At 36.5% G+C, this 27,596-nt stretch overlaps 1 protein-coding gene across 1 annotated transcript in view; it reads left to right on the top strand.

Moving 5' to 3' along the window:
- Positions 1-27,596, top strand: part of FRY (furry homolog (Drosophila)) — a 160,203-nt gene that overhangs the window by 48,941 nt on the left and 83,666 nt on the right. The window contains exons 4-18 of the mRNA XM_009998351.1: positions 4,413-4,552; positions 5,237-5,327; positions 5,739-5,818; positions 5,935-6,015; positions 7,420-7,588; positions 10,033-10,125; positions 10,219-10,317; positions 12,783-12,884; positions 13,283-13,386; positions 13,768-13,876; positions 14,998-15,084; positions 16,835-17,006; positions 18,670-18,802; positions 22,570-22,677; positions 26,600-26,855. Coding sequence (XP_009996653.1) covers positions 4,413-4,552; positions 5,237-5,327; positions 5,739-5,818; positions 5,935-6,015; positions 7,420-7,588; positions 10,033-10,125; positions 10,219-10,317; positions 12,783-12,884; positions 13,283-13,386; positions 13,768-13,876; positions 14,998-15,084; positions 16,835-17,006; positions 18,670-18,802; positions 22,570-22,677; positions 26,600-26,855 — 1,824 coding nt within the window. The remainder of the gene's footprint in view (positions 1-4,412; positions 4,553-5,236; positions 5,328-5,738; positions 5,819-5,934; positions 6,016-7,419; positions 7,589-10,032; positions 10,126-10,218; positions 10,318-12,782; positions 12,885-13,282; positions 13,387-13,767; positions 13,877-14,997; positions 15,085-16,834; positions 17,007-18,669; positions 18,803-22,569; positions 22,678-26,599; positions 26,856-27,596) is intronic.

Genomic DNA, 27,596 nt, shown 5'->3' with positions numbered 1-27,596 from the left:
ATGAAAAGATCAAAAGCAAGGGTGAAAAAACCTGTAATTATCCAAGACAGTCATCCTCATCCAAGGAAACATTTTTATTAGTCTTTCTCAGCCCCTACTAAAGTATCTTCTGTTCTGTGAACTGACAACATTGGAGGCAGCAAAAGGGCACTGTGTAATCTTAGACCAAACTGCAGACATACAATATTAATGTAATTTTTTGACCATGGGAGTGAAAACTTAGCAGCAAGGCTTAGTTTTCACATGAAACTGTCTATATGAGGTTCCTGTTGCAGGAGTTTAAAAATAAGCTGCACAAAAATTTGTACTCCTTTTATTTATACTACTCTTTTCTTAGAAGCAGTGTGTAAAGAAGTAAATCCGAAGGCAAAATTGAAGGTAACATGTTCAGAACTGAACTTGCTGCGCACTAGAAATAAATGGGTTTTCATGTAAACTGTTATTCTTGCAGTAAAGTAACTATAAACATTGCAACTGTACAAGCAAGCTAGGTGAAATTGGCAATCTACAAAATTATGGTAAATAAATGCAGGTTTTTTACCTTAAAGTACGGGCCATAAATTAAAACTAGCAAGTCCAACTTAATAGTTATCAGTTTTAGCAGTTCCCAGGGACATTTAACTTCATAGCACTGTCCAAAAAATGCTTAAAACAGAGATGTGAATGAAAGATCTACACAAGCACAGCTGTACCACTTGATCCTGATGTCTCATTTTACAGGTTTTTCAATTAGAACTGACTTAGCTAGCAATCAGTTAGCAGAAAAAAAAACCCAAAAAACATTTTCTCTTAGAAGGTTCCAACAGAATTTGAGTTTGTGGTTGCTTTGATTAGAGCTTAGGGCAGTTCATCTCTCCACCTCCCCCAGCCCCAGTCCCGAGTATTTGGAACAGAAATTGCTAACTTCATGTCCTTCGTTGCATTTATTGCATAATGAAATCCCAGTCTTACTGTGAACCATGAGAACATTGCTGTTGATTTCAAGCAGTGAGGATTTAATTTCTACTGTTATTTTCCTTGAATCCATATAGTTTGTAGTTATGGGGCTTTGTTATAAGCATGTAAAGTGGAAAAAACTTTGAATAAAAAAAAAGACATTATTGCATGGCTATGAGTATCCTAAGGATAGCTAAAATAATGTTTATCAAGTTCTGCTTTCAGTTGCATTGATAAAAAGTGTAAAATCTCACTCCTAATGTCCATTATTTGGAATCTACACAACAGTTTGAAGACAGAATATGAAGACACAGTGCAAATAATAGATTTATAGAAAATAAACCAACACTATGCAAAAACGTAGGTCTGTAATTCTACATTGTTGAAATGGCAACAAAATGCACATTTGGCATACATACTGACATATATGTTATACAAAAAAAACACAGGGCCAAGAAATTAGTTATAGTGTTGTTTCCCTGTACTCAGCACTGGTGAGGCCACACCTGGAGTATTGAGTCCAGTTTTGGGCACCTCAATTCAAGAGAGATATTGAGGTGCTGGAGGGAGTACAGAGGAGGGCAATGAAGCTGGTGAAGGGCCTAGAGAATCAATCTTATGAAGAACGCTTGAAGGAGCTGGGAATGTTTAGTCTGAGGAAGAGGAGGCTGAGGGGAGACCTCATCAGTCTCTACTAGTCCCTGAAAGGTCATTGTAGAAAGATTGGTGCTGGTCTCTTCTCACAGGTAATCAGTGACAGAACAAGAGGGAATGGCTTCAAGCTGCAACAGGGGAGGTTTAGACTGGACATTAGGAATTTTTTTTTCACAGAACGAGTGGTCAGACACTGGAATAGGCTGCCCAGGGAGGTGGTTGAGTCACCATCCCTGGATGTGTTTGAAGGTCATTTGGATGTGGTCTTGGTGGATCTGGTTTAGGGGAGAACTTTGTAGAGCAGGGATGATGGTTGGACTTTGTGATCCCAAGGGTCTTTTCCAACCTGAATGTTTCTATGATTCTATGAAATTGAATGTCACTTTGAATATATTTTCTGTTAAAGCACATAGAATTTCATATGTGAAATAAAAAAAATAATCAGCATCTATCTGCTGTTAGTGGAACCATTTCTTCTGTTTGTGTTTTGACAATATAGCAAGACTTCTGTAACGTATATAAATTGCAGCAAAATATTTGTGCAGAATGTCATTAAATTTGCTCTTACTTAGTAGTCCAAAATAAATATTAGGCATTTACATAAAGTATATTTAATGCTCTGTGAACACAAGTTTTAAACAGCTCTGTACTAGTGCATCTTTCTTATCCTTAAACTATACAGTAGGTAGTTCATTTATGATGGAAGAACATGATAATTTGTCCAACAAGGACATATTTGTAAATCTGTGCACTCCCTTTCAGGAGCAGCACAGAGCTAGAATTCATCTCACTCGTGGATTTCCTTCCAGTAAATGAAAGGGCTGAGTAACCAACGTGCTGGCTAGACTTCCCTCCCTTCCTGTTCCCTGAGAGCCAGGTCTTTGCCCAGTCCACCCTTCCTTCCTGTCTTAAAAGTGCAATGACAGAAGGATTTTTTAAAAGGCTATATTGACCTTTTATCCCTACTAAAGACACACACTGTAAATTTAGCAGAAAAAGTATGTCTTGAGGAGATTTAACAGGAATCACTTTGACTTTTTGTGGTCAGTCAAACTGTGTAGCTGGGATTTAGAGAAGAGCATTGATAAATGTGTTGGTGAACGTGCAGGGAGGCACGATTGGAACAACTTTTCACTTACAAATAGATATTGTGATTTCTTAAAAGATATTTAGACCTATTCTAATCTTGCCCAGAAAACCCTTTTCACTGCATGTCATAATTAAGAACTGGTGTTATGTCAGCTTCAGAAGAACTTCTAGAAGACAATAGAGAAGCGGTTGAACTGTCTAAGTGTCCTGAGTCGGTAGTGAACAGTTTGCACTGGCACTAGGTGATTCACATCTTCTAAGTATTCATCTGGAGTCTTATGCTTGGAGGCTTTGGTATAATTGAGCCTGGGCTGCTATAGTAATTCTTCATGAAAGGCCTCCTCTCACTGCTGCAGGCAGTGTCTTCATGCCATCCTCCACAGCAACTTTTCATATTTCACTGAATCCAGTCAAAACAATACTGTCCTGAAAGTGTCCTGAAAGTGTCTCATTTAACTTCACACCAAAACATCACTGTGAAGTAGTTAAATTCTGAGGCAGAAAAACTGCAAAAGACTTTAGAGTTAGTAATCTAAACTACCTGTCATCCACAGTTGTTTTCATCTAACATGATGTAACATTTGGGAATAGTATGAAGGGTGCTCAGTCTCCCACTTTTGCTCCTGTCATACACTTCACAGAAGCTTGGTCTTACACAAGGCATTAACCTCTACTTTTGTTTTTCCACAAGCACTAAAATGTGCTTGTTTCAGTTGAAGCAGGTGGATAAACCTGACAGAGTTAATGACATACATGGTACTTGACATGAAGTACATGGTTCAGCACTTCGCTCCTTCTACTCAACACTTTGCAGGAGCAAGCCCTGCATGGTCCTGAGGCAGTCACAAATCTGCAGTAATTTATTCCTGTTTTCAATAGTTATTTTGTGTTTTCTTAGCATGTACACAAATGCTGTACCTGTGAACGTTCATTTGCAATACGTATATAATCATCTGGTATAATGATGGGGTTTTTTTCACTCTGACTTTTGATCTTTTTGTGTTTTGCAACTTTATAGTTTCCTGTAATAGGAAGTTTAAGTCATCGTTCAGTAGTAACATATTCAGTAACATTTATTTAATTGATGACACAGTTTATACTGTGTGAGCAATAATCTTCCAGTATGCCACTAAAGCTGTTTAATTAGGAACTTTTAAGGATTAATTTTAAACTATGTTTAGGTTATTTGTGCACACAAAGGCAAAGGAAACTGTAAATATTTTCCTACACATAAAAGAGAAGTCTAAGTTACTGGGTGTGTCACCCTAATAGTAACTTGGATACATCGGCATGTGTAGTTGGTTAAGATTATTGCTGAGCTTATGGGGTTTCTCAGTGTATTCTGAGTTTTGGGGTGGACATCCAGCAGTCAGATACAGCCCATGACACAGGACCTCTAATTCATAATCTCTTCCTTCCTTATGATGTGCTCAAACTCAAATTGACATTGAGTAACAAACACAAATAAGCCCCTTGTAGAGCTAGATAGTTTAAACTAGATGTATTTTAAGTTGTGATACAGAATTTTAGTGTGTTTTTTAGTATTATCAGTGGAAAGATACTATTGCAGGAAATGAAAAATGTTAAGTCACAGCTTGGATCTCAAAAATGAGATTAAAACAATAAAGAATGTATCAAATCATTGAATTAGGGGGTTTTTTTGTTTATTTCTTGGGGTTTTTTTTAAGAGAGGGAACTTGAGCACCAGTTAATTTATTGTATTCTCCCCATAGGTAATAAGCTCAATGAGCTCCCTTTCAGAATACTGCCTACCCTCCATCCTGCGCACTTTGTTTGATTGGTATAAAAGACAGAACGGCATAGAAGATGAATCTCATGAGTACAGACCAAGAACAAGCACTAAATCCAAAAGGTATGAGATTGAATGTGCATATAAACTATAGTATTACCAAAAGGTTGGACCAGATTATTCTTGAGGTCTCTTCCAACCTCGTATTCTGTGATGCTATGATAGCATTCTACAACATTTGATGCCAAAGTTAGAGAAGTAACACTGAAGTAGTCTTAAAAAAGACAATATAGTTTGGTTATGAATTCTCAATCAGTACTTCTAAGGCATTTTTCAAAATCCATCATAAGTCCAAATATGAATATGATAGCACAAAATAATTTACTAAATTAATCTCCAAAGTGTAATTGAGAACTAAATGGTGCCATCAGCAATGAAATTGAAGTTAAATCCATTTTTTAGGATACAGAATCCCAAAATTTCCTTGGTTTTGTTTTGGTTTGGGGTTTTTTTCCTGAGAAAGTTTTGTGTTGATCTTAAACTGGGGGAAAAAAAGGCAAGAGGAAGCGGCGAGTGCCGTTTAAATGTTTTGAAAGATTTTCACATTTGAAAGAAGGTGAAAGTAGTAAATTAGATTTGGTCTATTTATCTCATATTTTAAGAGCATATCAGTGCATTATTTGATGACTGCAGTTTACAAAGTGGAACACAATCCTCTGTTATCTGTATTTGGGCAATTGAGGAAGGCATATGATACAAATTACGACACATCTCCTAAATACTGTGTTTCCTGTTTTGATTTTGCAGTGATGAACAGCAGAGGGATTATTTAATGGAGAGAAGAGATCTGGCTATTGATTTTATTTTTTCTTTAGTGTTAATAGAAGTTTTGAAACAGGTATGTAGTTCTTAAATTATACATTAACTAATAAAGGATAGAAATTGCCAATACTAATATTTTTCTTTATACCACCTAATTCTTCTTTCTCGTTCCATCTTTAAGAGTCTGATAAAAATATGAGCTGCAACCTGCATGTTTGTTTATTGCTGTCTTTCCTGCACATGTAGGATACATGTAGGATACTTTGTGCTTTGCTTTGTCGGATCTTTGAAGCTGAAGTATTTCTGTTCAATACTGAATAATCTTTAAATGACTGGCTTATTTCAGCTGTTTTGTTAGCTAGATACTATTTCAGCAGATACCACATTGGTGCAGGGAAGTTGCCCAGGAGTAATGCAAGAACTAAGGTATGAAGCTTGAAGTGTAATATATGTGTACCCGTTATGTTTTACTTCTCTGTTTTTTCAGATTCCACTTCATCCTGTAATAGACAGTTTGGTACATGATGTCATTAACTTGGCTTTCAAGCACTTTAAATACAAAGAAGGGTAAGGCTCTTTTTCACACATAAAAAAGATGAACAAAAAATTTGCTAAATTTTTTAATTGCAATGGCTTAAGCAGGATGCTTTCTCAGCCAAGAATTCTTTCTTGTGTCTTGCTAGATACCTTGGTCCTAACACTGGAAATATGCACATTGTTGCAGATTTGTATGCGGAAGTAATAGGTGTTCTAGCTCAAGCAAAGTAAGTAAAATTGAATGCATAATGGAAACAGGAGAAGTTTTACTTGCTTAGCATATGAGTATTCTGATTTTCTCACTTTCTTAAATGATAATTTAGGAATAAATAATTTCAGCTCACTGGACCTCTGTTCATTCATGTGTTCTAGAGCATAAAACTCTAGGGAATCACTGGCTTTCTGAATCTAGTCCAATGATACTAAATAAATTCAACTACACTACAGCAGCATTATTTTCCTTAACTCAGCAGTGACATCTGTGGAAAGCCCAAGTGCTGAAGAGAGCTGTTTTCATTAATCTTTTTTTGATATGCTATATTTTCTCTAGCTGAGCAAACCTAAAAATGGCTGTAGTCCAACTTAAGAACATTTGAAAATTTCTCTGCAGTTATTTCAGTTTAGTACTTAACACAACTGCTTCTGAATCCTTCATCATACACTTCTTAGCACAGATGGCACAGTAAAGACAGAGAACACTTTGTGGAGACCAGTCTTAAATTCTGAATCTGGAAGCAGACAAATTCAGAAACTCATGTACCCCTTACAATGTCTCAGCATATGCTTATCACATAAACTAAGCACAAGGGTGAAATTTACTGCCCCAACATAGATTCGTGCCAGTGATCTCTGCCTCCTGACTTCTTGGTATTGCCAAGAGCAAGTCCGCTCTGCAAGATTATTCAATATATTATTTTCATGGACAGTGTGTATCAAAAGACACCTCTAATAGACTCAAAGGAGAGATAAAAAATGCTCACAGACCACGTCATCCCAAATCGTTGTAGTTAATGCTTAACTGTTACCTTAAGGCTAACAGAAAGGAGAAGAAATGATTTTTAAAAAAAAAACAAACACAGACACACACAAACCCAAAAAAGCCCCACAAAAACAAACAAACAAACAAACAAAAACCAACAAAAAATGTAACCAAACAAACAAACAAACACCAAAAAAACCCAAACAACCACCGAAAAAACCCCTAAAATACAACCTGGAGGGAGGAACAGCCCATCTGACTATTTTCATGGTTAGCATTTAAGCATTTTCTTTTGAAAACATTGCATGTACTTGAAATAAAACTATCTTTCATCTTGTTTTTTTTTTAAAATGTGTGAAAGGGTGATTCTGATGATATTGTCAGCTCTTCTGTAGAAGAGGGGCATGGTAAGAAAGTAACTGGAAAGATGTGGTTATCCAAAGGACCTCAGATCAGGCAGTACAGTTAGTTTTCTTTTTTGTGTTTATCATAAGTGAAAGAAAAACTGTACAAAAAGAAGTGTCTTCATATACTGACTGAAATGGTATTTTACAATTGAGGCTGAATATTTTTTAGGTTTTCCACATTTATATACTTTACATTTCAAATATGTATCTGTACTTTTTTGTAACTAACCCACATGAATTCATAGATTTCCTGCTGTAAAGAAGAAATTCATGGCTGAGTTAAAAGAGTTACGGCATAAAGAACAAAGCCCTTATGTAGTTCAAAGCATTATCAGCCTTATAATGGGAATGAAATTCTTTCGCATTAAGATGTATCCTGTGGAGGACTTTGAAGCTTCTCTTCAGTTTATGCAGGTAAAATTCCTAAGTATATAACTGTGGTTCCCAGACATTTTGGAATGAGCTCCTCTTAGTCTTTCCTGTAGTACTCCAGGAGATTTTCCATGTCATTCCCACAAAAATGTATGTGCAGCTATTTTCTGTTTGTTCAGAGCATCAACACTTTGGTCTCCAATCTCTGGAGTGTATCATTCCATACCAACTTTTCATCAGCCTTATACCCCTAGTCCCTACATCTCACCCTCCAACAAAGAGTTTTGGTTCCCTAGACCTCAGAACTTCCATCCTGCCATCCCACAGTTGTTCTTGACCTGGGTCCCTGATAGCTGTGTTTCCCTAGCTTCTCACTGCTATCAAAGTGAATCTTCCACCTTAACATAGTTGCCAGAAAGGACAAGAACTTCTGATAGAGGAAAAATACTGAGGAAGAGACAAAGAATTGAGGCAAAAACTGGATGGAATTTCCCTTGTATGTGTTGTCTCCTTCCACCATGTCTTCAACCCCCGTCCTGTGGGGCACATTCAGTACACACCTGGTTTGAGAGCCACTAGTACAGAGCATAGTTTGACTATAATGAATGCTTTAAATTAACAGATTACATAATTTTGTAAAACAAAATAAAATATTTTATGTTTTGACATTTTTGAAAGGCCACATTTATTGTTGGCAATATACGGTGGGTTCCCTCAAAATGAAAATGGTTTTCTGTTCCATCAGCAGGTTTATTTAGCTTAACCTTTTTATTGCCTTTTTTCTTGGGATCACCCTCATGGCTACATAATTTGTAGCCAGTCATCCAATAAAATGCATGTTTTATGTAAACCTCCACATAAAGATCAGCTTATTGATGGTGTCAATGGAGTAAAAAATCAATGTTGGATGCCCACAAGTAAGGGTTTCACACTGTGAAATATACATGTGTACAGAGCAATTTCTCCTTAACAGGAATCACATTCTATTTCAGTTTTGCTATGTTTTAAACTATATTTAACAACATATTTAAAATGTATTATACAACACAGAAACTGCTAATTTTTCTTCTTACGTTACGCTTCATTATATGAACACATCTTGGTATGTGTTGACTTAATGTAAGTTATCCAGAGCTGGCAATTTGTCAAGTGAGTGTGTGTTCAGCACACATGATTAATACGAGTGAATGACTTTGTGGCACAGCTTTCTGGCACAGCACTACTGGAATCCAGCATTCACTGGTATTGAAATCAGTGATAAAGCTCTCATAGTTGATTCAAAACATGGATGGAAATGATCTCTACCTTGCTCATGGCTACAGTATCTCAGCCCCAAATTAATTCTTACAACGTATCATAAGATGTACTGTTTAGTAGGAAAAACAGTTTTTCTCAGTTTGCTGAAGTACACTTAAAAACCAGTTTTGTGGGCTGCTCAGTTCTTTGCCTGTTAGTGTGAGTATCTTCATGTGGTTCCTCAGCTCTGTTACACCAGCTGTAATCTAGTAGAGAGAGACACTTTCAAAGGGTGAACTAACCTCAGGAGCAAGCTCCAGAAAAGCCTGTCTTCTACCATGAAATGCAGAGGCAGCCCAGGAAGGCTCTGCGTGGGGACCTCAGCTGTGTAGCAGCAATTGCCAGGGTGATTGAAGCCATGTGGTGTAGAATCTTGATTGCAGCCAGGAAAAATGATGCGTGGTCTGAAGCGTAAACTTCTCTGCACGAATGTGCAGGATAAAAGGCCAGTGGAGATCATCCTTGTAATGTTCAGCCCTTGGTCCCAGAGAGGAAGAAATAACTGGAAGAATGTGATTTGTCCTCAGAGAGGTTGTGCAGAAACACAAGAGTGGGTGGATGCTTATGTCCCCTCCCTCACTTCCTGAGCAGCACAGCTGTGTGGAGAGTAGTTCAATGCATGTTTAGAACAAAGTACATTTTACTTTCTCTGTCAATCCCCATTTGCAGGCTGGAAACTCTGGTGACTTGCACCATAGTGTGTTCCCTCACATAGCACATTTCTGTATTGATCTTTAATGTGCAGTGAAATTTATCCAGAATATTTACAGTAAGATTGTTCCTTCCTTTGAGTATCTTACCAAAGAATTACATTTCTGTTTTGGCCTCCCAGAGCCTTGTGTAAAGCAGTCCGTGTGGGCTGTTGCTTGTGCTCCTGAAGGTATACAAAGGGAAGGAATGAGGTCACCCCTGAGTCTAGCTCCTTTTCCATCCCCAGCACACCACCTGGGCACAGCTGGAATCAATAGTTTGTAGATTATCATGGTTAGCCTAACAGATCCTTGCTCTTGACTTATGTCCTGCTTTCTGCTGGCTGCAAAATGCAGATTTAGAATAGACAAATGTTTTCTGTGGAATTTGCAAGATAAAAATAGTCACTGACACTTAATGTGCATTCAGAGAACATTTAAGGGTCTTTATTCCAACTGACACTCAGCTTATGTTTCTTGTTTTGTTTTGTTTTGTTTTAGGAATGTGCACATTATTTCCTTGAAGTTAAAGACAAAGATATCAAGCATGCACTGGCAGGACTGTTTGTCGAAATTCTTGTCCCTGTAGCTGCTGTGAGTTTATTTTTCAGGTTGTTGCATGATTTTTTAAAATTCAATAAAACAGCTTGTGAAGGAGTGTTTTATTAACATGAAGTTTTCTTTCAGGCTGTTAAAAATGAAGTGAATGTCCCCTGTCTGAGGAACTTTGTTGAAAGCCTGTATGATACAACACTTGAACTCTCCTCCCGAAAGAAGCACTCATTGGTTAGTAACCCTGAGAAGCAGAAGCTCAAACTCCTTTTCAAAAATATCTCTGAGCAAGACTCTTGGGAAATTCTTTTTTTTTTTTTTTAATTTGGCTGTATAACCAGTGCATTTCTGATTGCAGGAAAGGTTATCGTTTTTGCAGAAAATAAGTATATTTATTTTATTCAGAATATGACCAAAATCAGTCTGAACCAGATGTTTTCAGCTTCTGGCTCTGTGCTTATTAAACGGTTAGGTTTTCTCATACTTGTTATGTGTAAACATTAGGAGAAGAGGAGAAAGAATAGAGGTCACTTCTTGTCAAGCGAGAACAAATGAGGCATGTGGGAACAACTCTTTCACGGGGCTTAAATAATACATTGTCGGAACAAAAAAATGCATAACTCATGCCCTTTTAAATCCGTTACTTGGCTACTGTGCAGCTCCCTATTTCATTTTTTACTTGTGAGATGAACAGTGGCACTGCAGTGTATTTTTGGAAGCATGAGTTGATCTGAATTAAGAGAAGATCTGAGTCAGTTTGACGCTGGCCGCCTTAAGCAGTCTGTCGCTCCAACTGGGTCAGTGCACGTCAGCACTGCAGCATTAGCTAATCCGTTTTGAAGTCTTGGACATTTTAAGTAAAGAAAGTTGTCACTCATCCTCCCATGTTCTATAGGCAAGTCAAAAAGACTTCCCTGTTCACAGTGCTCTTGGCAAATTCTGGTCACTAGCACCAGTGGGTCTGCTGGGAAGAATGCAGGGGTGTGCCTGAGTTCTCTGCCACTGTTACGCCGATTCCCCCGCAGTCCCAGGGGAGAGTCTGAGCATCTCCTGGAGCTTTGAGTCCCGTTTGAATTAGTGGGAGACTCGGGATGCGTTTCTGGTTTCACTCTGGTTGCATTTGTGTGGCTCTATCCCACTCTGCCAAGTTAATAAAGCACTGTTGAAACTGCAGCAGGGTGGGAGCTTTGCTGTACAGTTTTTGCACTAAATAGAACTTGCCCAAACTGGTGACTGTACTTGCCAAAGTCAATACTACATGCTTGAGAAAAGATTGCACAGCTGGGGCCTAGAGTTTAGTTGCTGTCTACACATACCACACTGGAGGCTACATAGTTAAAAGTGACAAAATAGAACAGATTCTTGTGAGGGTGTGATTAGGAATACAAACATTGCAAGAAGAAGGAGGAGGGGAAAGGCAAACAGTTGGCAGAAATAGCTGCAGTGCATATTTTCAGGCTTCCAGGAAGAAGCCAGACTCTTTAGAGTCTGAAGAGGACCTTCCTTTCCAAGATCAGTGTTTTGTGAATTGGTGCACTCACTGTACAGGCAGGGTGGGGGCATTTACCTTGCCTTGTCTAGAAGTGTCTTGTCTGAGCTAGTCTTTGAGGTTCCCTTGGTAGTGAATGGAGGGAATTAAGAAACACCATGAGATTATTTGAATCTTTCCTCCTAGGGCTCTTCCTTAGGATGAATTGTAACACTCCAGGTGTGTTAGTAAATTCCATGATCCTGTCAAGTAATCAACTACTGTAGCCATACTGTTAACATGGTAAGAAAGTCTTCCATGAAAAAACTTCAGTTATCATCTCCCAGCATGTATTTTGGGCATGAAAATTATAAAAATCAAAGTTAATATACATTTTCTATTTGCTCAAGAAACTAGGTCTAGCCTAGCTATAGACACTTAATGCAATATATTACAGGAACATAATCTGGGGTTTATGATGTATTTATACTTTGGGCTGTGACTGAAGTTATAATTTTGTAGATAATTTTGAGAATCATTGGTCTTATTTTTGCCTAATAACTTTCAATTCCTGGTTGGATACATTAACATGACAACTGAAACAGAAAAGCCTTGCTGAAATAGCAAAGTCAGTTTCAAAATTAATAGATGCATTTTAGCTTATTTTATTTTAGTGTAACATTTACAAGAGGAGTGTCAAAGTAAGTGTTAACAAAGTCACCAGGTTCCAGTATTTTTGAACTTCTATGCTCTGTCTTGCTTCTTTTTATTTTTCACTCTGCAAGATGTGACAATTCTTTAGAGTGTTTGACATGTGTCTCAGTAAATATTGTGAGTGCAGATTTTTAGGAGTAATAGGCATCTGAGCATTCACAAGTCCCAGAAGTCCTTGCAGGTCCTGTTGTTATAATAAATTCTAGTTATTTCCATGCTGTCATTTCTCCATTAACCAACATAAATTAGCCCAGTGAGTCTGTAAAATTGTGGCCTATCTTTGGATTTATTATGCTGCTATAAGTAGACACTTGGTTTTAGTTTATCCATAAAAGATATATTTAACAGCTTTAGAGACTGGTTCCTTTTAAATTATTCTACTTAACACTGTGTTTATGTTGGTCAACATGTATTGCACAAAATGGAGGAGTTAGAGCTTTAAGTCTACAGTAGCTCTGTTATTTTTTGTTCTGTAGACATGCAAATAATACAGTATCGACATTAATTTTCTGTTTAGGCTTTGTACCCTTTGGTGACATGCTTGCTTTGTGTCAGTCAGAAGCAGTTCTTCTTAAACAGATGGCATGTTTTCCTCAACAACTGCTTATCCAACCTCAAGGTTAGTATCTTCTGGTTTTAATATTGTATTAAAACTTGAGTATGCTCAGTTGAGCCACTGCAAATCCATTTTAGGTACATGTGCTGAATTATTACTGTTATCTGATTCTGTACATTATTTTATTGCCAACAGTACCAATTCTTTAGCTCTTCAGACTTTTTCAATAACAAAAAATAATCCTTTTGCCTAGTTTGAAATTCTGCTGTTTCTCTAAGTCAAACCAAGCCTGAGTCAAACAGCTGTGAAACAGGAATGAGGTACTGGGCAGATGTGGGGCTGTATCATTTTGTAGTGTTATTACAAAAACTCTGAACCTTGACATCCATTAAGTGCAGAACTTAATTAGAACCTTTCTAATTTGTGCCTGAATTTTGTTCTTACATTATATATTTCTCTAGAATAAGGACCCAAAAATGGCTCGAGTTGCACTGGAATCTCTGTACAGACTACTGTGGGTTTACATGATCAGAATTAAATGTGAAAGCAATACAGCTACCCAAAGGTAAGATGCTGGATTTGTAATGATCATCAGGCCTTGTAGAGTGGATTTATTCTCTGACATTTATTCTCACACCTGTTAAAATGACTGCAAAAAGTATTTCTGTTTTTGGAAGAATGAAAAATCACTCTTTGCCTGGTTAAAGTTAGAAATATTTTGATAGTGGCATGTCATTGACTGGTTTATTGTTACTTGTAATAATGAAATAAAATACTTACACAGAATTTGTAGCAAAGGATCAGAACAAGATACCCCGTTATGTTTTCATTTCAAAGGAAATATATTCTAGTCTTTCTAAATGGATTAAATGGGGTAGGATTTCACAGTAAATGAAAGTCTGCAAGGTCCAGAAATGTCTAATGCTTTTTTTTCCTTGTTTTACAGTCGACTTATTACTATTGTCACAACACTTTTCCCAAAAGGGTCCCGTGGTGTTGTGCCAAGAGATATGCCTCTAAACATCTTTGTGAAGATAATACAGTTTATTGCACAGGTATGGGAGAACCATGCATATATCTTTTCAATTAATGAATAACTTATTTTTCCAATAACAAATTAACAAATGCTTAAAGTTTCATTGCCTGATTTTTTTTGCAACTCTCTTGTCAATCTCTTTCATCTAGGCAATTAAAAAGTTACAAATTGAGCTGGGGCAGACTTCTTTTGAACAATGGTTTTGATAAACTTCATTCCACTGAAAAAGAATACAAATGTTTTCACTTCAACTGAAATGTATTCTTTATCAGTTTTTGGAATTGCCAGCAAGTCAGAAAATGCAATTCTTGACAGGCTCTGACTTCAAAACAATAAGCTGAACTCTACTATACAGGACAAGGAGTTGCAGTTTTTTTAAGACAGTTGGTCAGAGGAAAGCCAAGTTCAGCATGCAGTTGACACATTTGTTTTTCATCAGTTCAAATGGGAATTGCTAAAATAAACTAACCTTCAGTGCTGGAAGTTTCATCTCTTTTATTACTTAAATTCATCCTTGTATCTCATGATCACTGCAGCCAAGGCTGCCATTGACCACCACTGCTTCAACAAGGCCCTCCTTGCTGGTTAGTACAAGATCCAGCAGCGCTCCTCTTCTAGTCGGCTTGTCCACCATTTGCATTAAGAAGTTATCATCAATGCACTGGAGGAACCTCCTAGACTGATCTCTTGAGGTCCCTTCCAGCCCCTAAGATTCTATGATTCTATGATTCTATGATTCCTATTGAGCAAAACACTTAAGCACATGCTTAAAGTCTCTGAATAGGAGTGATTAAACAGATGCTTAAAATTTTCTCTGAACTGTGCCATCTGTGAACATGCTCCTTTTATATAAAATATTACGTTAGTACTGTAATTACCACAGTTTAAATGAAATAATTAAAAGCTTTCTTTCCAAAATGGATAATTTTCTATTTAAATGGCATAAATTGTTGAATTTGTCAACATAGAACAGTGCTGAAAACTTAGATCTGATAATATGTTCTGCATACTTCAGAAGATCTGTTTTTCTGTAGATTTAAATAAATCCTGATTAAACTGATTTTCAGCATTCTGTTCCCTAAGGAAAATAAGTAGCAGAAGTGAGAAACTTAATGATTTGCAATTTTTTTACTATTTTAGGAACGTTTAGATTTTGCAATGAAAGAAATTATCTTTGACTTCCTTTGTGTTGGAAAACCAGCAAAAGCTTTCAGTCTCAACCCTGAGGTATGATGAGCATCTGCATTTTTTTTAGTTATTATATCTTGTATTGTGCTACATTTGCTTTCTGGTTACATTCTAAGCATGCTTTCTCCTTGTCCAGCTTTCAGATGGAGTCTTGAACTTGATACATTGATAAAATACATCTGGGGACTTTGATCTGTGAAATGTCACATTATTTATGACTATGTCATGTTTCCTTAGTGAAGACTATCAAATGTGAACTAGTGCAAACATATAAAAAAAAAAATAAACTAGACTGTTTATCGCAGTATCTCCTTGTCACTCTGCTGTTGTCATATGCAATGCCTTAAACTATTTTAATAAAAAGATATTTACTTCTGTAACAATTTAAATGTTTTTCAAAACAGCTCTGCTGAAAAAGAGTACATGATCCAAGAAGAAGTGACGATAAAAAAAACTTTAATGAAGTTTTACCACTCTGACTGGTAAAGCTCCACTAGTGTTAGTGTAATGAGTCAGCTTCCTAGTGCTTTCCCTAGAGAAAACAATCAGAAATTTGAAGAACTTGAAAAAAAAATCCAAATAAAATTAAGTGATAAAATTATTTCTTTTGAAAATAATATATTTGCTTATACTTTTTAAACATTTTCATTTTAAAATTAAGAATAAACACATGAGGTACAAAAAGCATTTGTGATAGTCTTATAAAGTATTTTCATATCAATCTTGCAGTATTAAACAATCGTAACTGTTCACTAAGATGTTAAAATAGAACGATTTACCTTGCAAAAATTACATTTGATAAAAAAAGCCTTGGGAAAATAGATTAAATTTTTCACAATCAAAAGCAGCAGAAAGTGAAAGGCAAGCTTTACTTTGAGCACAGCTTTCATGTTTCTTCAGAAGAGTGAAGAAAAATGAAACAGAATTCTTGAGCAGGCAGTCTGCACCACATTCTGGGTCAGAGTCACCTGCAGTCGTCACTGAGGAAGATCCTGCAAAGGACACTGTGTTGTTAGCATTGCATGAAGCTGAGCTTGTAGGGAATGGACACAGTCCTTAGCTTCTCGATGAATCAACATCTGAAATTTTACTGTTTCTCAACAACAATATATGTCTGAAAACAGTGAAATAATAGGGCTACTTTTTGATGTACATCGACTTGAGTGTCCTAAAAAAATGCCCCTAATCAATGTAAATGCACCTCTGGGAGACTGTAAGTAGAACAGCCTCTGAATTTTTTTAATATATTCCTGGGAAATTGAAACATTCTGGGTTTGTAATGCAAAGCCTGCAAGTTTTCCTCTGCTGATTTCCCTGAAGACATTCTGGTTACTTAGCCTCTCCTTCCTGGTGTTTTCACGTTGCAGTTTCGGTGCTGATCACCATTATAGACTTTTCACACAGCATGGACAACCCTACAGCCTTTTGAGACAGTTATTGATCTTTTTTCATAATGACCACATAGGACATTTGTGTTTAACTGAAGCTCTTGCTAAGATGTATTATTAAAGTCAAGGTCATTATCTACATGCTTTGTCCTGAAATAAAAAGATAATGTACTAATGAAACTACTTAGCATTAGAGTCTTGAGAGGGGGGATCTCTGCTTATAGCGCAGATAGGAATTCACAATTTATTTCATGGTTATTTTTTGTAAAACTGATCAGACTACTCAATATAGTTGAGATACAGAAAAAATGCTGGGAAGTGCATACTCAAAATTTAAATGTGATTGAAGAATATAAGTAGAATGTAATTATGTGATTGTGATTATCTTCTTAACTTTACAGAGAATGAATATTGGTCTGAGAGCTTTCTTGGTAATTGCTGATAGCTTGCAGCAAAAAGATGGTGAACCTCCAATGCCGGTGACTGGAGCTGTCCTTCCCTCTGGAAACACTCTCAGAGTGAAGAAAACTTATTTAAGCAAAACTCTTACAGAGGAGGAAGCTAAAATGATAGGTCAGTACGAAAATGGACAACACAGAAACTTCAATGAGAATAAATGGGAAAAAACGTCTTTGGTATCTGAGCAGAATAATTTACTATTGTCAGGTGTTCAGTTGAGTTCTTTATTGCAAACATTTACTTTCTTTTGCATTCTAATGAAATGTTAGTTTGAGATATACTGGGTTTTTAAGTTACTTTCAGGAAAAGTCCTCAGTGGTGCTGCAGAAGTGGTAGCAACCTTGTCTTCTAGAAGGGTTAAGTACACAGATGGTTAAGAACTAGCTTCTTTCAGTGCTGAGCAGCTGCCGTTATTCATGGATATTGATCTTATTAGAAACAGTGCCTGTGCACAAAAAAGGTACCAGTTTTGAAAACGAGAAGCTTCCTTTGATATCTTCATTTCAGTTGCACTATCTCACATCAAGTGAAAACTTTCAAAATGGCAGAAACTTTAAAATGTAAAATAATGCTGAAGTGCCCAAATTAAAAGCACCATTACCTTGGACTTTCTTTGTAGTCAATGTAGAGAGAGAATCCTGCGCTGTAGGAAAAGAGCTTCTATATCATGCCCTGAAGGTCCCTGTTTTTGCTGGCAAAAAGGAAAATTTGGCTACTAAACTTACATGAATGAAACAAAGTCTGTACATTTCTACACCTGTGACAAAGACCTGTGTTGTAATGTTGCTAGATCATAGTTACAATATTAAGAAGAAGATAAGAAATGTAAGACCCATTGTTGTTGAGATGTTCAACAGACACAGTAATTGCTGCTGTCGCCAATTCATTTCATTTTGGTTACTCTTCATGCATTTGGTAATAAAGGTTTGCACTATTGAATTAATATATTTTATTAGGAATTTCCTCTTATTTTATGATACAGTATTCTAGTTTCCATGTGTAACATGTAAGATTAAGCTAGGTAATTCCTATATTCTCTTTTGCCTTCTACTCTGCCATTTAACTTTTGATCATATCAGATCTGAAAATGTATGTAATTTTCAAATTTTTCATATCAAATAGAAAAATAATTTACTAGAGAATAGATAAATGAAGATATATTGTTCAATGTTACTGTATAAAATTTAATTAAGAAATTTATGTTTTAGCCTTTGATGAATATAGACAAAGAGTTCATTCAAATTTTATTCTTAAAGTATTTTATGACCATCAGATGCTGTAAAGCTGTATGTCTAATACTGTTTTTCACATAAAATGTCATGCCATTAATTTCCATACCAAATACATTTTGGGAGAGCTTGTTCACATTCCTGTTTTTTTCTCTTTGCCTGTACTTTTTAAATCTTGCTAGTGGATCAGAGCTTTTACTTCTGTTATGGAAAGTCACAAAACATTGTATAACTTGAAAAACTGTGTGGCTTCACTTAACTATGTGGGGACATATTTTTAACAGGCATTTTTGATTATTCTCTGCAGGAAAATACGTGCATATATATATATATAATCACTTGGGCTATTTTTACATACAGTAGCATTCTTTTTGGAGAAGGCAACATATTCCATCTCAGCATCAGGATATAATTACTACTGGAATATGCTGTCTCATGAAGAAAATATTTTTCTTAATTCATGCAGCCCAGAATGAGTAAGCAGCTTTCTTTTTCAAGGTATACATGTTTGTCAATATCCCAAATTACAAAAATGCCTATTATTGCAGGTATGTCTTTATATTATTCTCAAGTAAGAAAAGCTGTGGACAACATACTCAGACACCTTGACAAGGAAGTGGGGCGGTGCATGATGCTAACCAACATACAGATGCTTAACAAGGAACCTGAAGACATGATTACGTGAGTACTAAAGAACAGCAGTCCCATAAGATACTGTGATGTAGTTTCAGAACTTTGTTCTCTATTTCTGTCTATCACGAGTGATCAGAGAAACAGAGAAGTCAACAGAGAAACAGAAACATTACATTAATTAGTATATACTTTAAAGAACTGTTTATGAGAAGGCGGTTGTACTTCTTCGCATGTTGCAGTGTTTGAAACTGAACTGATGCACTTGATGTAGCCAAAATCATGTGTGAATTGCAGGAATGTTTAGATGGTAGATGTTGAAAGCCCAAAGTGGAAAACCTGTCAGCCTACACTCAGAACACTGTTTCAGCATATATTTGCATCACTGAACTTCAAAATGAATGCAATGAATTCTGTAAATCCCTATTAATAATAATCTTTCAGAATTCCCATTGCTATTCATGCCTGTAATAAAAATCAAATCTTAATTAGAAAACCAAGTCATTCTTTCAAAATAGTCTTGGATTTAAGTAGTACCCCATGTCATTTCTCTGCCCTCCTTTGTTGCTGTAACTGTGTCGATGAGATTGTAAGCTCTTTGTGTCTTTAGCATTCTTTATTTATATTAAATGCCAATATTACTCTCCAACAGTATTTAATATTTTTCTTACAGTACTACCCAGTATACTGCTCATTACTCACAGCCAGTTTTCACAACCATTTTGGGTGTCCAGGCTTTTGCAAGAGGGAAAGTGACTTTTGAAACATTTTTTTCTGAAAAGATAATTGCATAGAAATACCTGGAGCACTTAGAAATGAAGTGTACTTAACCTTAGCTATAAATGTCTTTTCTCTGGTTTCTCAGCATCACCAAAGTGTTGATTATTTTTAGAGGCAGTAAACAAATAGCTTCAAAGAGTGTTAAATTTCAGGAGGTCTTATGGTTTGGTCGTAACTTTTGTCAGACATAATCAATTTAAGGTTGGAAGATTTAGACGTGTCAGTTACTGTGTTTTTGTGTTGCACTTTATATCCAGATGAGCTGTAACTAAATATATATGCACTTGAAAGGAAAAACAAATTAGAACATATTTTTATGTGTTCTTCCAAGGAAAAAAATACTTGGGATGCTTAATTATCGGTTGTTCTAAAATAATGTGAAGTCAAGAAAAACATAATTAGCTGTTCCTATAAGCATTTAAAATGACCCTTTAAAATACTGCATTGTGCATGATAACTGGAGAAGCCAATATGTTATTTTTGTGTCGTTGCTTATCATTTTATTCACAGAACTTCATGCTTCACTAGAGTTATGTATTTGTTTTGAACTCTTATGGGCTTTAATATTTAAATACAGCACTACATGTATCTGCTTCCTAAAATTATGGATTTTGTCATATCAACGTACAGTTACTGTTACTGGATGAACTGAATATCATTATTACATTAATTTTTAATAATAAATTATCAGAGGGAAGTAGGTAGGTAATGAATAGTCATAAAATTTTAAATTATACAGATTCCAGAATTTTATTTGGCAGTGTTAGACATGCTTCTGTATTTAATGACTGATCCTTTAAGCATTTATGGTTGAAGCAGTAAATGCCACTCTGAAGAGTCTTACTAAATCCTGACTAAGGAGTGTCATTTGTCTCCTTCACTGGGATATGAACTTCAACCCTAGTTATAATTACTTTCCAACATCTAGTCAGAATAGGGCATTCATTTTTCTAACACACAAAGCAGTTCTTACAAGTACGGCAAAGATTTTTTGTGGCAACACCTAATTAAAATCTGATACTGCTGACATGGAAACACCAGCTTCCAAGTGAGGACAGCTGTTGGTGTGTTCATCTGGAGCTCATCCTGTTGGTTCCTGAGTCAGCCAGAGACAACTGCAGAGCCCTGTGAGACCCCGCTTGCCAGACCCTTCACACGCTGTGCCTGGTAGCTCAGATAAGTCAGGATCTTGAGCCTCAGATTTGGATCTTCTCCTGCTAGTCTTCTGACCAGCTGATAAGCCACTAAACACCCACAGATTTTATATTTATAAATAATTAGTCATTTGCCTTCATAACATTTTGCTGTCAGACTGTCATTTCACTTGCCTCCATTTTAAATGCAGGATCTGTTTACCCTGACAGGAACTGATCATAAGGAAACTCTGCAAAGTTCTCTTGCCACTTCATGTCAATAAGGAGGACTCATTGGCTTGCCTGCAGATAAAATTACTGAAAGCACTTTTCTGTTAACAGCTATAAAAAACTATAGTATTTTGCAGTAGTTATTAATGCAGCTCGTATTGGCATGAGCAATAATAGTTCAAAGTTTATAACCAATTTCTCAGATGAGATGTTGGAGAAGGAATAGTATTCATTAAAAAAATTTCTTTAATCTTTCAATTAAGTCAGACTAGTGTCAGTTCATGCCTTTTCTGTATCCATTATTTCAGTGAATGCTCAGTGTTGCTCTATAAATCTTACTTTAGGCTTGTGAAATGGTATTACATTAAGGCTTTCTCTGTGACCGAACACAGGAGTAAGGTATCCAAATGCAATGTCTTCCACTGGATGGAAAGGCAGAGTAATGTCATAAAGAGGACACTGGACTGGGGTGCAGGAAAACTAGGTTCATTTTCTGTTTGTCACTGAATTTCAGGATGGGGTTAAGTAGCTTACAGTGCTTCTTGGTGTCTCCCTTTCTCAGCCATTCTTTTTGAGTTCAGTCGGAAGCATATTAAAGCAGGAACAGGTCCCTAAACATGACTTTGTTCTTGTGATTCCTCCAAAGCATATTACAGGCTAGTAATTAGTAGTATTGTGGGAAAGACTGTACAGTTTGAAATGCTTTTATGCTTTGGTTATTTCCTCTATACTCAATCATCAAATAATAGATCATTAAAAATGAGCAAATAAAAAAACCCCACATTTTGGGGTCTGTCTGGAGGGCCACTTTAATCTGCATTCTTACAAAATAATATTGGAAACAAGTCAGAAAAAACCTGCATCATTTGTTAAAACCACCAGCAGCTGAAACTTGAGCTACTTTTAGAAAACTTAAGAACTCCCAACCCAATTTTTGTTTCATGCTGAACTTCAAGCTCAACCATTTTCTCAGACTGTTAGGGAGCAGTTGAGGCATTCCACAGATCTGAGCAGCCTTTAGGCTACTAAAACATGTTTTAGCTGATAATGGTTGCCAAAGTGCTGCCATCTCAGACAAGGATCAACAAGACAAGGATCAACAGAAACTCTCAAACTGTATCTACCTCTAAATTACGCTACTTTTTCAGTGTAATAATGAGTGGTGTGTAATTTCCACAGATCTGGGTCCTATTGAGGCCAACTGTCAGGATCTTCAGTCCTGTTATTTGAGCCTCTTATGTATCTATTTCCTTTATACAACTGATATAATATAGCTACACTGTGATGGGGAACACCCCAGCTTTTTCCTCATTGCCTCATTTGAAGCTTGCATGATGCAAAAGCTGGTCTTATGGAGAAACTCCCCTGCATTATAACTGTCTGGATATATCTACCAGTTTCCCTCAGAGAAACCAGTGAGTCAGTAATAATTGATTTTTCAAGCACTGCATAGATATGATGCATGAAAAATGTCAAAACCTAAGCCATTTATTCATCTGAAACATTTGCTCATGTTTCCTTCTTAATTCATGTCTATGGTCTAGCTTTCTGTTCTGGTGTTCTTACTAGGCCCTGGCACTCCATTGAATCCAGCATTTTTCTAAAAAACTGTGGTTTGATAATTTAACACAGCTACTTTTTAAGCTTAGTGAAAATTCTGGTTTAATTTTTCAGCGGTGAAAGAAAACCAAAAATTGATCTGTTCAGGACATGTGTTGCTGCTATTCCTCGATTACTTCCTGATGGAATGTCAAAACTTGAGTTGATTGACTTGCTGGCAAGGTAAGCTGTTACAGCATTAAATAACTGCTCAAGGGGAACAGAATTAAAATCTGAGCCACAGAATGTGTTACTATTTCTTAGACAGAACCATATGCTTATAAAAAGTAACCTGATATTAATTTAAAAGACATAGAAGTCCTAGTGTCTTTTTACAGGCGTTTTTATATTGCAGACTCTTAATTTTATAAGAGAGTAGGTACTTCATCCATAACTCTTTTCCATCACCATGCAGGTTACATGATATTCACTATTGTTCGTGGTATTCACAACACACGACTGCTAAAACAGTTCAGGTTTCAGGATGTCAAATCAGTGACTTACTGCAAATAGTAGTGATAACAGGTACTGGTCAGTACAGAAAAGAGTGTTACATTTCAATTCTAAGTCCAAGATCCAAGTAAAAGATTGCAGCATGTGTTATGTAAGTGGATGATGATGGTAAATGGAGCCTTGAGGCCCTTGGAGCATATTGCTTTCAGGTAACTGTGACAAAGCAGTCTTTGCCACTTGTCTTGCTTTGGAAAAGTCTGTGAGGAGTGGCAGGTGTGGGAGTCAGAGGGTTACATGCAAAAATAGTTTTTTCTGCTCTGTGGACACCCAGCTCCCAGTGATGTGCTGAAGCAGTGAAACAATTCAGCTGGCAGTAAAGAGTGCAGACAGCTGAACAAGCCAAAAGTGTAGCAAGGGTAGGTGTGCTGTGGTTCCTGGCCAGCTTGATTTCCTTGTGTTTACATCCTCTGCTCTAAATCACTTGTGGTTTTTTTTAAATCTTTATTTTATCTAATTATACAGATATTATATTAAAAAGTAATATAAGTGCTGCTTAAGGGAAATGAAAAACTATATGTTTTCCTTTAATGCCATATTTTAACTAGCTTTCTATACTTAATAATGGCCTCAGCTGAGCTGGTAGAAAGCAAATATCCATTCTTGTCTCAGCTCTTCAGTCTCAGGGGATTGTCTGGTTCAAACCATTCTTAAGAAAGTTTGGAGACTACTGTGGATTTCTTCATAAATTGGCTCTTTCCTCCTTAAGTCTCACAGCTCTTGACACAACCACTGATCTATCTTTATTCTATGATCAAACTCCATGCAGAAAAGGTCATTTGTGATTCTTCAGCCACAGTCAGTTTGTAAGCATTTCTTGGGTAGTTTCCATCCTGGGACAATACAAGCAGTTGATCAGCTGGGTTATCTGATTCTGACCATGAGAGGAAGTGAAACATCAAGAGGAGCTGATGACAGCATCTCTAGAGCAACTCTGGAAGCAATTGCATGCTCAGCCTTTGCCCAACAGGAGGACCTTTGGGAAGCTGTTCTCATCTCTTGCATGTACTCATCCTACAGCATCTTTGAGACATTGATAACTATTTCAAATTAGATTCTGTAGTATAAGCAAGGGAAACACAATTTAGGTAAAAGGAAGTGGATGCATAATAGGTGGGAAAGCAGTTAACAGAGAATTTATGGTTCAGGAGACATATAGCATGGTGTTGAAGAAACTGGGCAGGGTGTCAGTATGGCAGAGCAGGACACAAACTGAACATACACAAAACAAGTTATGTTCCTGTGAAAAGGCAGACCTTATTCTATTCAGCATCAAGGATGCCTGGCTTGGAGAGCAGCATCCAATGTGGAGCATTGCAGTTGAAGAAGAGACTGACCAGAGAAGATCAGTGAGTTGAAAGAATCAGGTTTATTGAGTCTGGGACAATGTGGACTGAAAACAATCTACCAAAATACATCTTCAGAGCAGAAAGTAATAAACTACTTAAGGAATTAATGCCTCACCTAATCTTAATCTAAGTCTCCAGACTACCCCAGCACTAGAGTTGCTTCTGCATTCTCTGTACTATGACATGTCTATTTGAGTCCAGATTGACTGGTTCTCTCAGTTCTGAAAAAGTAGTCCCAAGAGGTAAGTCTGATTTAAAGAACACTCTGCTACAATATTGTGTCTTTTCTTGGTCAGAGACTAAAATCAATACAAGGATAAAAAACTTTGAAGAGCTGCAGTTTCAGCTCCTCTCTGTTTTTGAAAAGAACCTGAGAAGCTCTTCTGCCAGGGTCTTGTGAGACTGTGTTTTTGGAATAGAAAACTGTTAAATATTTTCTTTTTACTAAAGATAAAATAACATCTTTGGGTTAATAGGATCTTTTATTCACAGTTTGGTTTGAATTTTTTCTCCTCACAACAGATGTGTCATTTGGCTTTTTCCAGAAGGAGTCTGTAGCTCAGCAGCTACACTCTCTTCCGGGACAGCTGTATTCAAATTATAAGCCTTAAAGCAGATGTCAAGTATATTTTGTACCTTTTCCCCTTTCACTGCCCACTGAAACCATTCATTAAAAATTCCCAACTAGGTCTTAAATTCAACTGACTCAGGTGCAAACAAACAAACTTAACATTTACTTGCTTCCTCAAGCTGTCTGTCACTAGTGGTAATACACAGATGCATTCTTATGCTTGGTGTGAATTACAGCTCATTTGATAATGTTGTTGCACAGTGACTTGGGCTCAGAGACCTGTGTCTGTTGTACCCTCCTTTCCATTATCACTTTGTGTCATTGTGGAAGTCATTTCATGGAGGACTTAATCATAGCCTCAGGGGTTTTGCTTGTTTTTCTGGTTTTGGTATTCCAAAGAGGAGACAAAAATGGTCCTTTTTTAGCACAACAAAATGCTGTGTTTCCACATTTATGTGGTTATTTAAGCATAACAGTTAATTTTGAAGTCATATTCACCAAGGGTTAAGTTTGATGGCAGTCACTTTCCTTTGACTTGACTGAAATGTCCCCTGTCTCCTGACTAGGCAGCTATAATGAACCAAATTTGTTACGAGGCAAATCTCATCATTCACTTCCAACTGAATGGAATTTGGTTCCACTTTTCTTTAGCTTTTTGTTTGGGTGTTGTTTTGGTTTTTTTAATATAGCTTTCTGTTCATTTCTTTATAACATGTCCACATTTTTCAACTATGTAGATTAAAATTAGATAAAATACTTTGAAAATTAGTTCTAACACACCACCTAAAATTACAGTCTCATGGGCAATAAAATTAAAATGTATCATGAAGGCAATGAACCAAAAATTGCAGAACACACTGATCTGAATTTACCTTATTCTGTCAAAGTACTAACACCAAAGTGGTTTGAAAATTTTTGTCAAAAGAAAGAATATACAATTTTTATGTTGAAAAGGACTTTAACATAAAGTGAAAGCAGAAGGAAATAAAATTTGAACATGGGATCTACAATTGCACCATCTCTTAGAAGGACTTTAGGGATGTCCAGTGTGTTTTGAAAAGTATGGAAAGCACCAAATCTGCTTTTTCCATTTCCCTATCCTAAGTTGTTTAAAATATGAATCAGTTTTTAAATTCAAAATATTTTTTTTATTTCTTTTGAACATTTGCTTTAAATTATTGTGATTTGCTTCTTGGCAAAAGATTAATTTTAACTGTTAGGTGGCTGAGGTGGTGTGGATCTTTTATTCTAGAATATAGAAAGCAAACAAATAAATCTGTAAATTTTAAAATTATCTATAAATCTGTAAGCCTTTTGTTATCATAACTAAACAGATGTTCTTTTGTAAATGGGTAAATCAAGAGCATACTTGTTTTGTGGAGACAGCAAAGTTGCCGAATTATGTACTTTAAAGTTACTGTCTGTTAGGAGTGGAACAAAGACTTCTTTTGGATACAGGAATATGTTCAGACACTGTTGGAGCAAGAATTACAGTATAAAAGCAGGTTAAGGATGTTAATTGTGGTCAGTAATAATGAAACTCTGATAGCATCATCAAAATTTACATTGTCATTGGGAATTTTTTGTCAGTGTTAAGTTACTGAGAAACATATACTTCTTACCACAGTAAACACTCCTTATATTTTTATTACCTGGCATTTACTTTTACTTACAGGCTGTCTATCCATATGGATGATGAACTTCGACACATTGCACAGAATTCTCTTCAGGGTTTACTTGTTGACTTTGTTGACTGGCGGGAGGATGTACTCTTTGGTTTTACTAATTTTCTGCTACGTGAAGTGAATGATATGCATCATACCCTTCTTGATACTTCACTAAAGTTGCTGCTGCAGTTGCTTACACAATGGAAGCTTGTAATACACACTCCAGGAAAAGCTTCTGAACAGGGAAAAACCAGATCTGCAGAGGTATGAAATCAAGAGATCTGTGTCCTAACATTTGTGCTAATGGAAGGCAGAAATTATGTTCCTTGGTGTTGCTGTGGTTTATGCATTTTTTTATTTACTCACCTGAGAAGAATTCACTGTGCAAGTTTTCTTAAGGCAATTAGTTCAGCTGTCTTTTGAGGGCAGCTATGTCCATGTGTAACACAGCAGATGTTAATGTTGTTGAGCAACAGGAGAGAATGCATGTCAAACTGAAATATGCGTATGAACAAAAGCTCATAAAGTGAAATATGTGTATGTAGTTGTGGCAGGAGGACATTTTCCCAGGACTGAAACTGATTGATAATGCTAGTGGGAACACTGGGAATACTGAACTGGAACTTCCTTTCCCATAGACATTTCATTTAGTTGATTCAAAAACATGAGACAACCTGATAATTTCTACAGGCTGCTGTCTCCATGTGTTACAGACATTCCTGGGAACTGAACAGCTTTGCTCCTGCTCCTCCCATCTGCACTGTCCTACTGATAATTTAACTATGACAGATAATTTTCAGGCTTATCTCCTAACCCAATCACACGGGGAATTTTTTTTCTTTGGGCAGGCATGGTGTTTGCTTTGTATCACAGAGGATCATTAATTAATAGCTTATAACAGTATTATACAAATGTAGAAAAGGGAAAGCCTCATCTATTTTTCAGTAAGTATTGTTACACTTTACTGATAGGCTGAGGCTCTAGAGGCCACAGGCCAGGATAAGA

This window comes from Chaetura pelagica, unplaced genomic scaffold, assembly GCF_000747805.2.
Source record: "Chaetura pelagica isolate M959 unplaced genomic scaffold, ChaPel_1.0 scaffold105, whole genome shotgun sequence".
Lineage (NCBI taxonomy): Eukaryota > Metazoa > Chordata > Aves > Apodiformes > Apodidae > Chaetura > Chaetura pelagica.
Note: the sequence above shows the minus strand (reverse complement) of the source record. Positions and strands in the feature narration are given on the sequence as shown.